This window comes from Sceloporus occidentalis, unplaced genomic scaffold, assembly GCF_023333645.1.
Source record: "Sceloporus occidentalis isolate IW3139 unplaced genomic scaffold, rSceOcc1.0.p SCAF_8, whole genome shotgun sequence".
In the NCBI taxonomy this organism is placed as follows: domain Eukaryota; kingdom Metazoa; phylum Chordata; class Lepidosauria; order Squamata; family Phrynosomatidae; genus Sceloporus; species Sceloporus occidentalis.
In genome coordinates, this window is record NW_028316988.1 from 54,447,251 (window position 1) to 54,460,257 (window position 13,007).

Genomic DNA, 13,007 nt, shown 5'->3' on the forward strand with positions numbered 1-13,007 from the left:
ATCGGGGAATGCTATTTGAAACAGGTAGGTCTTCAAATCCCGTTTGAATTGGGCCAGGGAGGTAACTGAGCGGAGCTCTATGGGCAGCGTATTCCAATGCTTGCTTAAAATGTTGTTCTAGCATATTACAGTTTATATGTGCAAGCATATTTAGTTATGGTATTCCGATATTTCAGTTCTCTTGAATTTGATATCTAACAGCTGTATTTGTTTTCTGTATGTTATTTTGCTGCTGGCTGTAAAATAGCAGAAGACTGATATAAAGTCGACAGTTGCAGTTTAGGGAGGGACATCTAGAATCTCAGCCCCATCCACATATGCTGGCAGTGGGCTTTCCTCCTGACTTAAGCTAGTCACCTGTGTGCTCACAAACCTGTTTGCTGTTCATTTAAACTTACTGTGGTCCAACACAATTGTGTTAGAAATTACATTTCTGTTTTCCAGGCATTTGGCAGCACTATTGTAATTAATCCAGAGAAAGACAAAACCATGGTCCAAGAGCTGCTAGACTTTAAAGATAAAGTTGATCATATAATTGACATTTGCTTTTTGAAGAATGAAAAATTTGTCAATGCCATGAAAGAAGCCTTTGAAACCTTCATCAACAAAAGACCAAATAAACCAGCTGAACTCATAGGTATATATTTCATTATGGAAATCCTTTCTAAATGGGGTGTCCAGAAGGACCATACCTCAGTGGTACAAAGCACATACACAAGATTTGAAAGCTCCCAGGTTGAATCTTAGGCATACCCATTCAAAAACAGAAAAGGATCATGTTGCAAATGCTGGGACAGACCTATACCTATGACCATGGAGACTTACTGCTGGATAGAATACATGATATTTGGTTAGATGGATAAGTAGTCAAGGGATGGAGTCATATTTAATTTCTAAGGAGCATGAACTAAAGTTAAGAACTTGTATTTCATGATTACTAAAGAAAATATATTGTCACATATAAAATATGTATCCAGTTGTTTATTAGATCCCTTGTACAAGACTACATGTCTTTGTCTTTTCTGTCCGATCTTTGCATTCCTTGTTTCATTGAGATGAAATTGGCCCCAGTCTCTACTTATGTGAAGCAAGGCATTTAGGAGCAAGGAGGTGAACCAGAGAAAACAATGTGTATTGGGAGGCATTTCCTTTTTATTCAAATACAGTGGACAACAAGCCTAGCATAGTATGAGGTGAAGATCCTTTTTCAGGAGTGCATGTAGACAGCCTATGATTGCCTTTTTGTTTTGTCTCCCCGCTACTCCTAAGCTAAGTATGTGGATTCAAAGCTTCGTGCTGGCAATAAAGAAGCTACTGATGAAGAACTTGAGAAGATGCTGGATAAAATTATGATTATATTTAGATTTATCTATGGTAAGTGCTCGACTTTTATGTTCACAATGTAAGCAAAAGTAGGTTTAATGAAGCTCAGTAAATCCAGATTGTAATTCAGCTGGTGATCTTCTTTTTGTTCGGATAAGATGTCTGGAATTTTAAGTTTGGTCTGGTTCAAGCCCCAATCAAGGTTAAATAGCCAAGATCATAAAGCATGAGTTCTTTGCTCTTAACTCACCAGAACCCCGTTGTATCTGAGATGGGAAACCTGTGACCCTTCTGATGTTTCTCCTATATTGCTCCTGTTGTATGCACACAGATTTTTCAAAAATTGATAAGCTACTTAGACTTTTTTAACAGTATGGAGGGAAGTGTGTGGCATATATCCCTGAGCAACAACTAAATCTATCAGAAAGCCACTTTGAAGAGAGAACAGAAGATGGGGTGATGGGGCAATCTTCCCCCACTCTGCCTTATCATCTCTCAGGTAGTGACCAGCTACTTTGATTAAGGATAGGTTGAATAGTTTCCACTAAGGTGACTGCATGCAGATACAAGATTGCAATTGGGCTTGGCAGTAAGCTTTTATAAAAAATAGTTTCTGTCTTCTACAGGAAAGGATGTTTTTGAAGCCTTCTACAAAAAAGATCTAGCAAAGCGGCTACTAGTAGGCAAAAGTGCATCAGTAGATGCTGAGAAATCCATGCTTTCAAAACTCAAACATGGTAAGGTTTGTTGTTTATCCTATTTGCGTTGTCTGAGTGGATGGTTGAGTAGTTCCTCAACCTTTGATGATTTGTGATGTATCCCTAGGAAACCTTCAAAACTCTCTTTTGAAAGGGATTGCTGCTTATAACAATAAATTGCTGTTTATAGAAGTATGCAAATAGTGAAATTAGTTCACATATAATCGACTGCTGCCTGCCAAAAGTATAAATCTTTTAGGGCTGTGCAGGCCCCTTTTAATTTGTGATGCAGTGCTTTAGCACGGGAAGTCTGCTACGGTTTCAGTAATTTGGCCAACAATACTTTACCTTCAGTCAGAATTACAGTACAGTCATAAGGTCTCTAATATTTTGTTAATGACACTATTACTCTTCCATTGTTAACAGCAAAATATAGCAGAAATTTTTAATTAAATTATTATTTTATAGAATGCGGAGCTGCTTTCACCAGCAAACTTGAAGGAATGTTTAAAGACATGGAACTTTCTAAAGATATCATGATACAATTTAAACAGGTATGGGCACAAAACCTATCATAATTTGTTTGTTCCCTATGTGCTTCTCTTACTAAAATTTTGACATTCTTGTAAAAGTTGTAAGTATATCTAAAAATGGCTTGGTGATATGCATCTTGTGTTCTTCATACCAAAGATATAATAATTATTTGTATTTAACTGGATAAAAGAGACCTAGGCTGGAATATCTGCTTGGTCATTGAACTCTGGGTGGTATTGACCTAGTTGGCTAATCTGTTTCACGGGGATCTTGTGAGGATAACATGGCAGAAATCTGATTCATGCCACCTGAGCTTGGAGCAAGAGCAGGATGTAATGGGGGGTGCTAATAAAATCATGCTTGTAATTCATTTGCACCTCCGTATGGTCATTTCCTTTGTTTGTGTTTCTGCCTATAGTATATGCAAAATCAGAATGTACCTGGTAACATTGAGCTCACCGTGAATATCTTGACTATGGGCTATTGGCCAACCTATGTGCCTATGGAAGTCCACCTGCCTTCAGAGGTAAGATAGATGTATGGCAGTTTCAAAATGAAGGAATTTCATAGTCACCTACTTGTTAAAAATTAAAACTTAGTAATCAGAAAACATAGGGCAATTAATTGCCAAGAAATGCCTGAAAATAGTCTTTTTTTTAATTGGATCTTTTTAGAAACTAATTTAAATCCATTACATAATTTAAATCTGAACCTTTCCCACTGTTGACGTAGAAATAAAATTTCTTGAAAAGATTGAGACACAAAATGATATGAGAAGGGCTGTCTGTAGAATATGAAATAACAAATTGGGGTAGAGGAGAAGCTAGTCAATATTCATAACTTAGGAACCTGATTAAAATTCATTGCGATGAAACTGCCAATCCTAATTTGAAGATGGAAAAAAACAATATTATTAAAAATAAGTCTAATATTTCTACGTGTATAAAATGATGGTCTTTAATTTAGAAAATCAAGCTTCAAAATTAAAATTCAGTGTTGATGCAGCTTTTGGAAACAAAACTGTTGAAATGGACAGAAGAATGGAACATATGTTGTGAGGAATGGTGGCTTGGTTTTATGTTTAAAGTGAAGTCCATATTTCTCTTCTCTTTAGATGGTAAAGCTCCAAGAGATATTTAAGACATTTTATTTAGGAAAACACAGTGGCAGAAAACTTCAGTGGCAATCAACATTAGGGCACTGTGTACTCAAAGCAGAATTTAAAGAGGTAATATGTTTTCTAAGGTTTGTTTGTTTGTCACAACTGGAAGCCACATTGTACATTTGCAAGGTAGCAAGGCTTTTTGAAGTAAGTTGTAGCTCTTATTTGAAAACGCATTATAAGATCTAGATTCTGTGCTTTTGTTTCAAGAGACTACTTTGTCTTCTTCCAAATATAAATTATGACCATTTGATTGGCTAATTTGAATATATTTACCAAAGCTATATTCCTTTCCTTTTGACTGTTTTTTTTTAAATTAAAAATATTGGTTATCCCCTTACATTATGAAAAGTTCAGAGTGGTATACAAAATTACCTTACACCCCTGAGTCCTGGCTGGACTTCTTGCACCATTACCTTGCGCACCCTGGGATAAAGGAAGCACTTACCATATGCTGGGTTTACTTGATAAACACAGCTGTCACCCGGCCTGCTCATAACCTTCATGATGTGCGAGCATTGAGAGGGTGCATAACTAGCCAAGTTGCAGCAAGCACCTTCTCAACATTCCTTCCGGTCCCAAAAGCTGAAACTGATCCTACAACCCACACAGCAGCTGAGGCTGCTTTGCTTCATCTGCAACAACAGTCATATCAAGGTTGTTATAAAAGTTTTGTCACTTGTAGCACTTCTCACTGTGTAGCCCTTGACCATAGTTTACACAAATCTACTGCACTGTCCCAGTCAGTCAGGTTTTTGTAGTCAATTAAGCGTTTCAGTTAAAATAAGGAAGTTAAACCTTGATTAAGCATTGTCTCTACTTAGGCTCTAATTACTCTTTTGTAAAATTAATGCAGCTGACATATGAATATTTTCTTTTTATAGCTATTATTTGTGCAAGTTCTGCGTGGTTTTCTTGTGCATGGACATAGTTCTTTAATACTACCATATATATATATACTCATCTATAAGTTGAGAAATTTATGGCCAAATATTGAACCCCAAAATCCTGGGTCAACTTGTATACAGGTCAATATGGTAATGCCGATGATGGCAGCTCATTCAGTGACAAGCACACACATGCACCTTTCTCCCCACTTTTCCTCCATGCCTGGGAATGGGCTGCTAGAAGCAGAGACAGTACAGAGTGATTTTTATTTCTATGGGAGCAACAGCTGATCCAGTTACAAACACATACACACCTTTCTCCCCACTTTCCCTAGTTCAGCATACATGCACACACACGCTTTCTCTCCCTGCTTCTTTTATGTTTGGCTCTCCCCCAACCAGTCCCCAGTCTTTTTCCTGCCTCGACTCCGAGTATGCTGTGTTTTTCCTTTACTTTGTCTTAAAGACTAATATTTCTTCTATTCTTCTTATAGTCACGATGTGTTCTCTCCTGCCTTGGCAACTACCTACAAAAACAACTATGTTTTCTTTAATCTTTTCTCTATCCTTTTGACTTTCTAACTGCCTCAGAGTTTTACCCTCGACTTACCCACAGTCACAGCAAAATCCATAACTTTGGCTCATTGAGGATGAGATTGATTTATATACAGTATATAAACAAACACGAGTGATTTATATATACAGTACTTCACATTTTCAGAGTCATGCTTATTTTCTTCCTACTAGGGCAAAAAAGAGCTGCAGGTCTCTTTGTTCCAGACTCTAGTGCTGCTTATGTTTAATGAAGGTGAAGAATTCAGTTTGGAAGAAATAAAACAAGCCACAGGAATAGGTCAGTATTGGATATTGTTTGTGGTTTCTAAGTATAAATAAGTAAAATACTAAACTTTTTTTCTCTGTGTTGCAGAGGATGGAGAGCTACGACGAACCCTTCAGTCATTAGCCTGTGGCAAGGCAAGAGTGTTAACAAAAAGCCCCAAAGGCAAAGATGTGGAAGATGGTGACAAATTTACTTGCAATGATGACTTCAGACATAAGCTGTTCAGGATAAAAATCAATCAGATTCAGATGAAAGAAACGGTATCTTTTTTCCCACTTCTCATACTGTTAACATAAATTTTTCAGCAATCCTGGATACCAAGGCAAAATGTTGGGTCCAGTGTTCCATTTTAATAGTTTGAGTCATCTAGATCAATTTGATATGTCAGGGGTAGAGGATATGGGGTTGCAGAAGCCTTCTCAGGTTACAGCTTCAAGTCTTAATATTTTTAGGAATGTTAAAGCCATCCTTGTACACAAAATTACATACATATTTCCCATGTTCTTCATCATGGTCTCTGTGATTCTCATAAATGGGTTATCTGAACCATGATCATTTGGAACTCTTTAGAACTTTTTACCGGGAATCACTCCCACCCTCTAGACACCTTCTAGCTCGATTCCCACCTGAGCTCTCGGTTCCATTTCATCTGCCATGTCAGCAACATTGGAGAAACCATTCAGTGTTACTCTCATTTGACTTCATTATCGATTTTCAGACTATCTTTCTGGTTTCTTTTTGGAGTTTGGGATATGACTTGGCAGTTCTTTGTACTTTGATGTTTCCAGATTTATAGCTCAGTATTTTGACAGTTCTCCAGTTTACTTTTTTGGCTTTGTTCTTGGCTTCTGCTCTTTTGGTTTGACTCAGTCTGCTCCCAACCATGTTTTTTGGCTTACTGGTTTGTTCACCATGCCCTGCAATGGCTTCCTCTAGCTCTTTTAAAAATGCACCACTTGCGGTGCTAAATTTCCTGAACGACATGGGCACTCAAAATGCTTACTGTGCCAGTGAGGATCACAATGTGGGTTCTTGCATCCACTGTAAGAACTGCGATTCCAGGCTGAAGGCTTTTCTGTACGAGCAGACTTTTAGGCCTGCACCTTCCAGCTCAGGGTCTGTTCTGCCTCACTGAGCCTCAGCTACCTCTGGATCTTTGTTGAGAGCAGTAGTAAAGAGATCCTTGCTCAATTCTGGGAGCTAGGCAGACACATCTCAAGATGGTATTAACACCCTAAATGAAGAATGCATTGTAGGTATATCTAGCAAGATCAATGATGCAGAATCATTAGACATGAAAGAAAGGGGAGTAATTCGGGCAGGCAGTGTGGTTTTTTAAACTGAGGACATGACTCAAGGAGCAGCCAGCGGAGGTGTTACCTGGGCTAGTTTGAACTGCAGGTCTTGGTTGAGAAGGTTGAGTTGCTGTGTTTCTTCTGCGAGAATCAGTGGCTTCAGTCTGATGTGACTGAATAAGAGATGGGGATTTCCTGAGACAACCATGTTGGTAATAAGAGGGGCTGTGACAATCGTAAGGTCACAGATCCATGGACTGTGTCAGATGTCAGATTCTGATTCAGATTGGTTTCTACATCACCCAAAACCAAACTCCATTGCTGTAAAGATAGTTCAGAAGTCGTTGCAGAAGAAGCACACCACATCCTCTGATAAGGAAGGCAGGAAGCAAGATATCATGGCCAAGAAGTTATACACTTCAACTCTGCTTCAGGATTGCTAACAATGAGGCATGTATGGGGGCTTACAAATAGCATCTCTGGGAAAGGATGACCCCCCCACCCCTCTTCTGACCAAACTTCCTGAAGAGGACGAACAACTGGCTGGTGCTGTGTAATCAAATGCCCATTCTTTTTTGATTCTGGATTATTTGTATTTGCATATACATAATATGCGACACAAGTAGAGAGTATATACTGTATTTGTGAGGCTGGAGAGAGATCTGAAATGGCAGGAATCCAAGCATATGCTCAGTGTGAATCCGACCTCCTGCCATTTCACGGAACCTTTCATCTCTTTCCAATTGCATCATTCTCTATCCTCATGTCTCATTCATTCGCTACTTGTATTGTGTATGAAAAGCGTGAGGCTGGAGAGAAACTAGGGATCTGAGAGATGAATGAGAGGGAGCACTGCGGCTGGTAGCAAAAAGTTTCAATCTTTGAAAGTTTTCCGATTTCTAGTTTAGGGATGCTCAAACTGAGACTGCTAACCTCAAAAACCTCATGCCATTGGAAATACTTAGGAGTAAACAGCTTGAATGTTATGATATAAACATTGTGGTTCCCCAGTCCTGAGGGACTAAGAAAAAGCAGTAAGAAAACTAGACTTTAGATAAGGAAGTAGCTGGGAAATGTAACTTTTTTTTTTCTTTTTAGTACTGTATCTTATTTAATTCATAACTTAATAGCTTAATTTTTGCAGTTGATGCTGACATTGCAGCTTAAGGCAAATCACTCTAGTTTAAAAAGAAATTTAATTAAGTTGTCAATTTTTTGTTTAAAAAACTAACTAAATAGATAGTTCAGTTGATTTTAACTGGTTAATTCCTTTCACTGATTAAAAAATGCTACCCTAGGAAGCTTGATCACAGATTCTCTTTAGTTTACTTCTGGCTCAAAATAACTACTGATCAAAATTAACCCATTCACTTTTAGCTAACAAAGATATACGTGCTTTTATAACCAGCATCTCTCTCATCCCCACTCCCCAACTTTCTTCCTTTACAGGTAGAGGAACAAGCCAGCACTACAGAAAGAGTGTTTCAGGATCGGCAATACCAAATTGATGCAGCAATAGTGAGGATTATGAAAATGCGCAAAACACTTAGCCACAATCTGCTTGTGTCAGAAGTATATAACCAGCTAAAATTCCCAGTAAAGGTAGAAAACAGATGTTACTATTTTTCCTACCAGCAATGTTGTTATTCTTGCTTGTTTGCATGTTATAGCATTTTCTCAGAAACAAAATTGCTTTTCATTGTGTGTCTAACACAGTACAGCTCGCTTCAGAAGATTTGCCCGAACCAAGAAGATTCCTGATAGAAGATGAATTTGCCACCTCAGTTCATCTTCTGTCAGGATTCTTGTTCGTTCAGCTAAATCTTCTGATGTTGTACTGTGTCATACTGTGATAGACACACTCTGTTAGACTGGGATGGAGACCCAGTATATACAAAATAAGAACATAATTGTTTGGGGGCAACACCTGTTTCTCTTTCCCCTGCCATGAAACAGCAGCTGGAGGTTCCTGGGCACAACTGCACCCCCTCCAATTTACTCAGCTGTGGGATGCAGCCAGGAGCCTTCTAGCTGTCTTTGTATACCCAAAAGCAGGAAACGCAGCAGCTATCATTTACCACACAAAGGCAGAAGCTGCTACTACTTCCTCCCCAGGTGCACAAGGATTATTATCTTGGAATGGAGCTTCTAGCTGCCCTTTCACACCCTGGGATAAAGGTATTACACAACCAGGTATAAGATACCTCCTTCTACGCTGTCTTTAAGTGACATAATGGAGGGTTCCACTAGAGTAATCCACCTAGAGAATTCCAACCTATGTTTTCTTTAAAACAGTGCACTCACTTGACTATAAGTCGAGGGCAGGTGTGGGGGTTAAAATTATGGATTTTAATATGACCCATTTATAGGTCGAGGGTAAAATTTAGGGGCATGTGATGAAGTAAAGAAAAATGATGCCAAAGAACTTAACAAAATTCCAGCAGCCATAACTGTTTGTGCTCCCACTAAAGGCTGGATCGATGAGAGAGTATTGGGGTTTGTGTGTGTGTTTCAATGCTTTCTGGACAGTTTACACCTTTGCCTTTCACAAAGAGTTAAAGTACAGTGCTTATATTGACTCGTGAGTAGGTCGACTCAGTTTTTTTGGATCAATTTTTTGACTAAAATTTCTAGACATACATGATTATGTACAGTACTTCATTGCTTCATAACACTGAAGATTGACATGTTTAGGTATGGTGAGTGAATGCCCAAGGAACACTGTGCTGTGAATAGAACAGGGAAATGTATATGCATCCTTTTCATTTTGTAAATCCTTGAACATGCTTATAAGGATCAGCGCAAAACAGTATATTGATACTATGTTTTTAAAAACTGTGCAGATGGATTATTTTGTAGTGTGAAAACATGCAAACATTGTTGACTTTCTGAATTGCTTTGCAGCCTGCTGACCTTAAGAAGAGAATAGAATCATTAATCGACAGAGACTACATGGAAAGAGACAAGGAAAATCCCAACCAATATAACTACATTGCATAAACATACGACGGGCCTTTTTTGTTTTTCTTTTCTGCACATTTGATGTTCTACTTGGTTGCTGGTGGATAAACAAGCCTGTTGATCCCATTAAATTAACCTTTTTTCTACTACCAATGACTGAAATGAAAGCAATGTAATGGGGAGGGGGGAACATAATAGAACGAACTTTTTCGATGGCTGTAACATGCCCATTTAAGGAGTAGTATTTACATTTTTAAGAAGAATGCTGTTGAACTCTTTGCATGATATTTGGTATGATGTGCAGAAAACCATAAGGAAGTATCTGGTCATTGTGATTCCATTTCCCCCACTCACCCCAATTTAAAAGGAAGTCTCTCTTTAGCATACAGCTGCCATCCCTTGTTCCATCCCAAAACAGTGAAAAGGTAAAATTTAACCTTTTTATTTTAAAAATGTAGCCTTTTAAAATGCTTAAACTGCATGCAGAATTAATTACTGTGTGAAATTATTGGATGTCTTTATCAAATAGCAAAGGCTGCATGGATTTGGCTATCTCTTGAAATAACAAGTCAGCCTTACATTTCTTGAGTACATAAAACAGTTCTGCAGCTGTTGGAAAGAAAATGACACTCCCACAAATAGACTTATGGTTGAAATAGTGTGACCTATTCATTGTCAGCAACTTAAATTTCTTCAGTTTGAACTGCAAAGTCTACCATAAAAATGTAGGGTTTAAACCGCCAATATATTCCCTTCAACTTCAAATGTAAGTACTTGGGGGGGGGGGCAATTCTTCCCTTAAATGTTGACGTTGGGGCTCCCTCTCCCTTTTTTATTGTTCACAGAGAAATTAAATTTTGAACTCTGCATGAACACAGAGTTTGGGTTGATTTTTCTTTTTCCTTCCAGATGCAGCACTACAAGAATTTACTTGAGGGAAGTTCTTTCTTTCTTTCTTTCTTTCTTTCTTTCTTTCTTTCTACATGATTTCCATTTAGTGCAAGGAATGGCTGGCTGTTCATGGAGTTGCTTGCCTGCACCATTGTTGTTGGCAACAACATTGTTTCAAGACAGATGTGGGCTTCTGTCACCCTCCAGATGTTCAACTAATGTTCCCATCAGACTCAGCCAGTAAGGCTAATAGTCATATAATAGAAATTACAATCCAGTGATATCTGCAGGTTATTGCTAAGGTTGCCCACTGGTGCATTAAGAAACAATCCTTGAGCAAATCTGCCAAACCCTCTTTAACGTAGACTAACAAGGTGCAACTACAAAGAATGTAGAGAGCTGATCCTCTCCAACCATGTACAACCCTAAGAAGCTACTATTTGGAAAAGGTAACCAAATTCTACCTTTCAAACACCTGAGCCTCTTTATGATCACAGAGTATTTTTCTCCTTTTGCCCCTCTGCATTTACTCTCCTAATAAACAAGTTTAGGGGTTTTTTTTTATTTAGACCTCTTCTGATTGATTTACTCTTCTTGTCTCTTCTGACCATTCCTATCTCTTGGAAACTTTTGGTTGCCCTTCTTCCTGCTCTGTTCATCTCTAGAACGTGCAATAAGCTGATTTAAGTAGAAGAAACTGCAACTTGCGAGACATTGAATTTCCTTTCTAGAATAGCTGAGTTCATGGGAATCCTGAGACAGGGAAGTTACTAATAAATTCATACCTACAAGGTGTCTTTTTAAAAATATATGTTTGCCAGTTGCATCTCTTTTCCTATGCTGGCAATGCTTCTTTTTAAAATAAAAAACCCTTAAACGGAGTTTATGTAAAGAAAACAAAATATTGAGTTATGCCAAGGAAATCTGAATGGGAAAATGTTTAAAATGAGGCTGGAATGGAAACATAAGGCTGTTGTACAATTTGACGTGTACGAAGCAGTAAAGTGAGATAAAGAAAGCTAAGGATGGGTGTTTTAAAAATGAATTTGTCTGTAAACAAAACTACCATATTTTCAGTAAGATGCTTTAACCCTGTAGCAAATTTTACCGGAACTCTGTTTTTGAAATGTGACAACGATTTGGACGATTCCATTCAATTATCACAGTTCTATGCAATTCTTTAAAGGTGTAGTTTATTAATGACATCGCTGACATGAACATTAGCAGAGTTTGCTCATGTTAACGCTTGTGGCAAAAACGGCATGTTTGCTCTCTTATTTCCACAGTGAGCATTAATACATCACCCTCTTTACTGGTTGGTGTTGAACTTTGGCAAAAACTACTTTCCAGCCATACTGTCCAGCAACTTTTTTTTTTGCTGGAATCATGTGCCTGCTTTATTGAGCCATAAAGATATTTATATAGATACCTACATATATAAATACACCTTTCTTTTTGCCGTGGGTTTGGACTGTGACCCACACAGCTAATCTGGCCATACATTTTTAAAATCTTCCCCCTGTTGCATGCAGTTTATAGCAGACTCATTTATAAGAAGCAGTTTATTCTCATGCTTTAGTTTTGGTGTGTGGGGTTTTTTTAAAGAAACTTTCTATCCAAAAACAGGTTGTTGTTTTTCTTTTTGGCTGATTTGAAATTAAGAACATGACCATTGTGTTTCAAAACTAATGGCAAATGTCTTGTAAAAATTGTTCTGTTTGATAGCATATACAAAGGTGCCAAAGTACATATAGATAATGAAAAAGAAAAGTAGGAAATTGTTAAGTTTAGCTGTGGTTTTACCTTTTTGACCCTTCAGATGCTCATTTTTATGTGTTGCGCATTTCTGTGTGTACATGTGTGTCCTGGCCTCTTAACTTCTCCAAAGCATAACATCTGTCCTAACGCTTTCTCTTTAAAACAAATGTTTTTTGGGTTCTGTGCATTTGAAAATACCACTTTTATTTTTAATGACTTCATACAATAGGAAAAGCATCTCCTTTGTTTCAAAAATGTTTAAAGTTCCAAGAGTACAGCAGCATTCAAAAATGTAATATACCTTTTTGTATAAAGACATTCTTCAGAAGAGTACCTTTGGAGTTTTTTGAGAAGGAGGGAGAGACAACAACGGAAACGGAAAGGAGCCTTGCTCTTTTCACGAAGCCTCTGATGGGCCGCTTAAGACACAAGTAGAAGTGCTCTACTTACACAAGTCTGCAGATGGGGCATGTCAGCATTGCATCATTCAGTGCAACAAAATATATACATATGTCAAATGTTTCTTAAGAAGTGGATGGGTACAGAGAGTCTCTTCTTTGGTAAATAATGTAAATACATGTCCTTTAAAAAGAGTGAGTCTGTTACCTAGGTATTTTGTGTCATTTAATAAATAATAAACAGTTTTGTGTTGCTAAA

At 37.9% G+C, this 13,007-nt stretch overlaps 1 protein-coding gene across 1 annotated transcript in view; it reads left to right on the forward strand.

Moving 5' to 3' along the window:
• Positions 1 to 13,007, forward strand: part of LOC149308933 (cullin-4B-like) — a 32,881-nt gene extending 19,874 nt beyond the window's left edge. The window contains exons 12-21 of the mRNA XM_089536728.1: positions 445 to 637; positions 1,270 to 1,374; positions 1,950 to 2,060; positions 2,490 to 2,575; positions 2,974 to 3,081; positions 3,670 to 3,783; positions 5,352 to 5,457; positions 5,533 to 5,705; positions 8,190 to 8,342; positions 9,645 to 13,007. Coding sequence (XP_089392854.1) covers positions 445 to 637; positions 1,270 to 1,374; positions 1,950 to 2,060; positions 2,490 to 2,575; positions 2,974 to 3,081; positions 3,670 to 3,783; positions 5,352 to 5,457; positions 5,533 to 5,705; positions 8,190 to 8,342; positions 9,645 to 9,740 — 1,245 coding nt within the window. The 3' untranslated portion in view covers positions 9,741 to 13,007. The remainder of the gene's footprint in view (positions 1 to 444; positions 638 to 1,269; positions 1,375 to 1,949; positions 2,061 to 2,489; positions 2,576 to 2,973; positions 3,082 to 3,669; positions 3,784 to 5,351; positions 5,458 to 5,532; positions 5,706 to 8,189; positions 8,343 to 9,644) is intronic.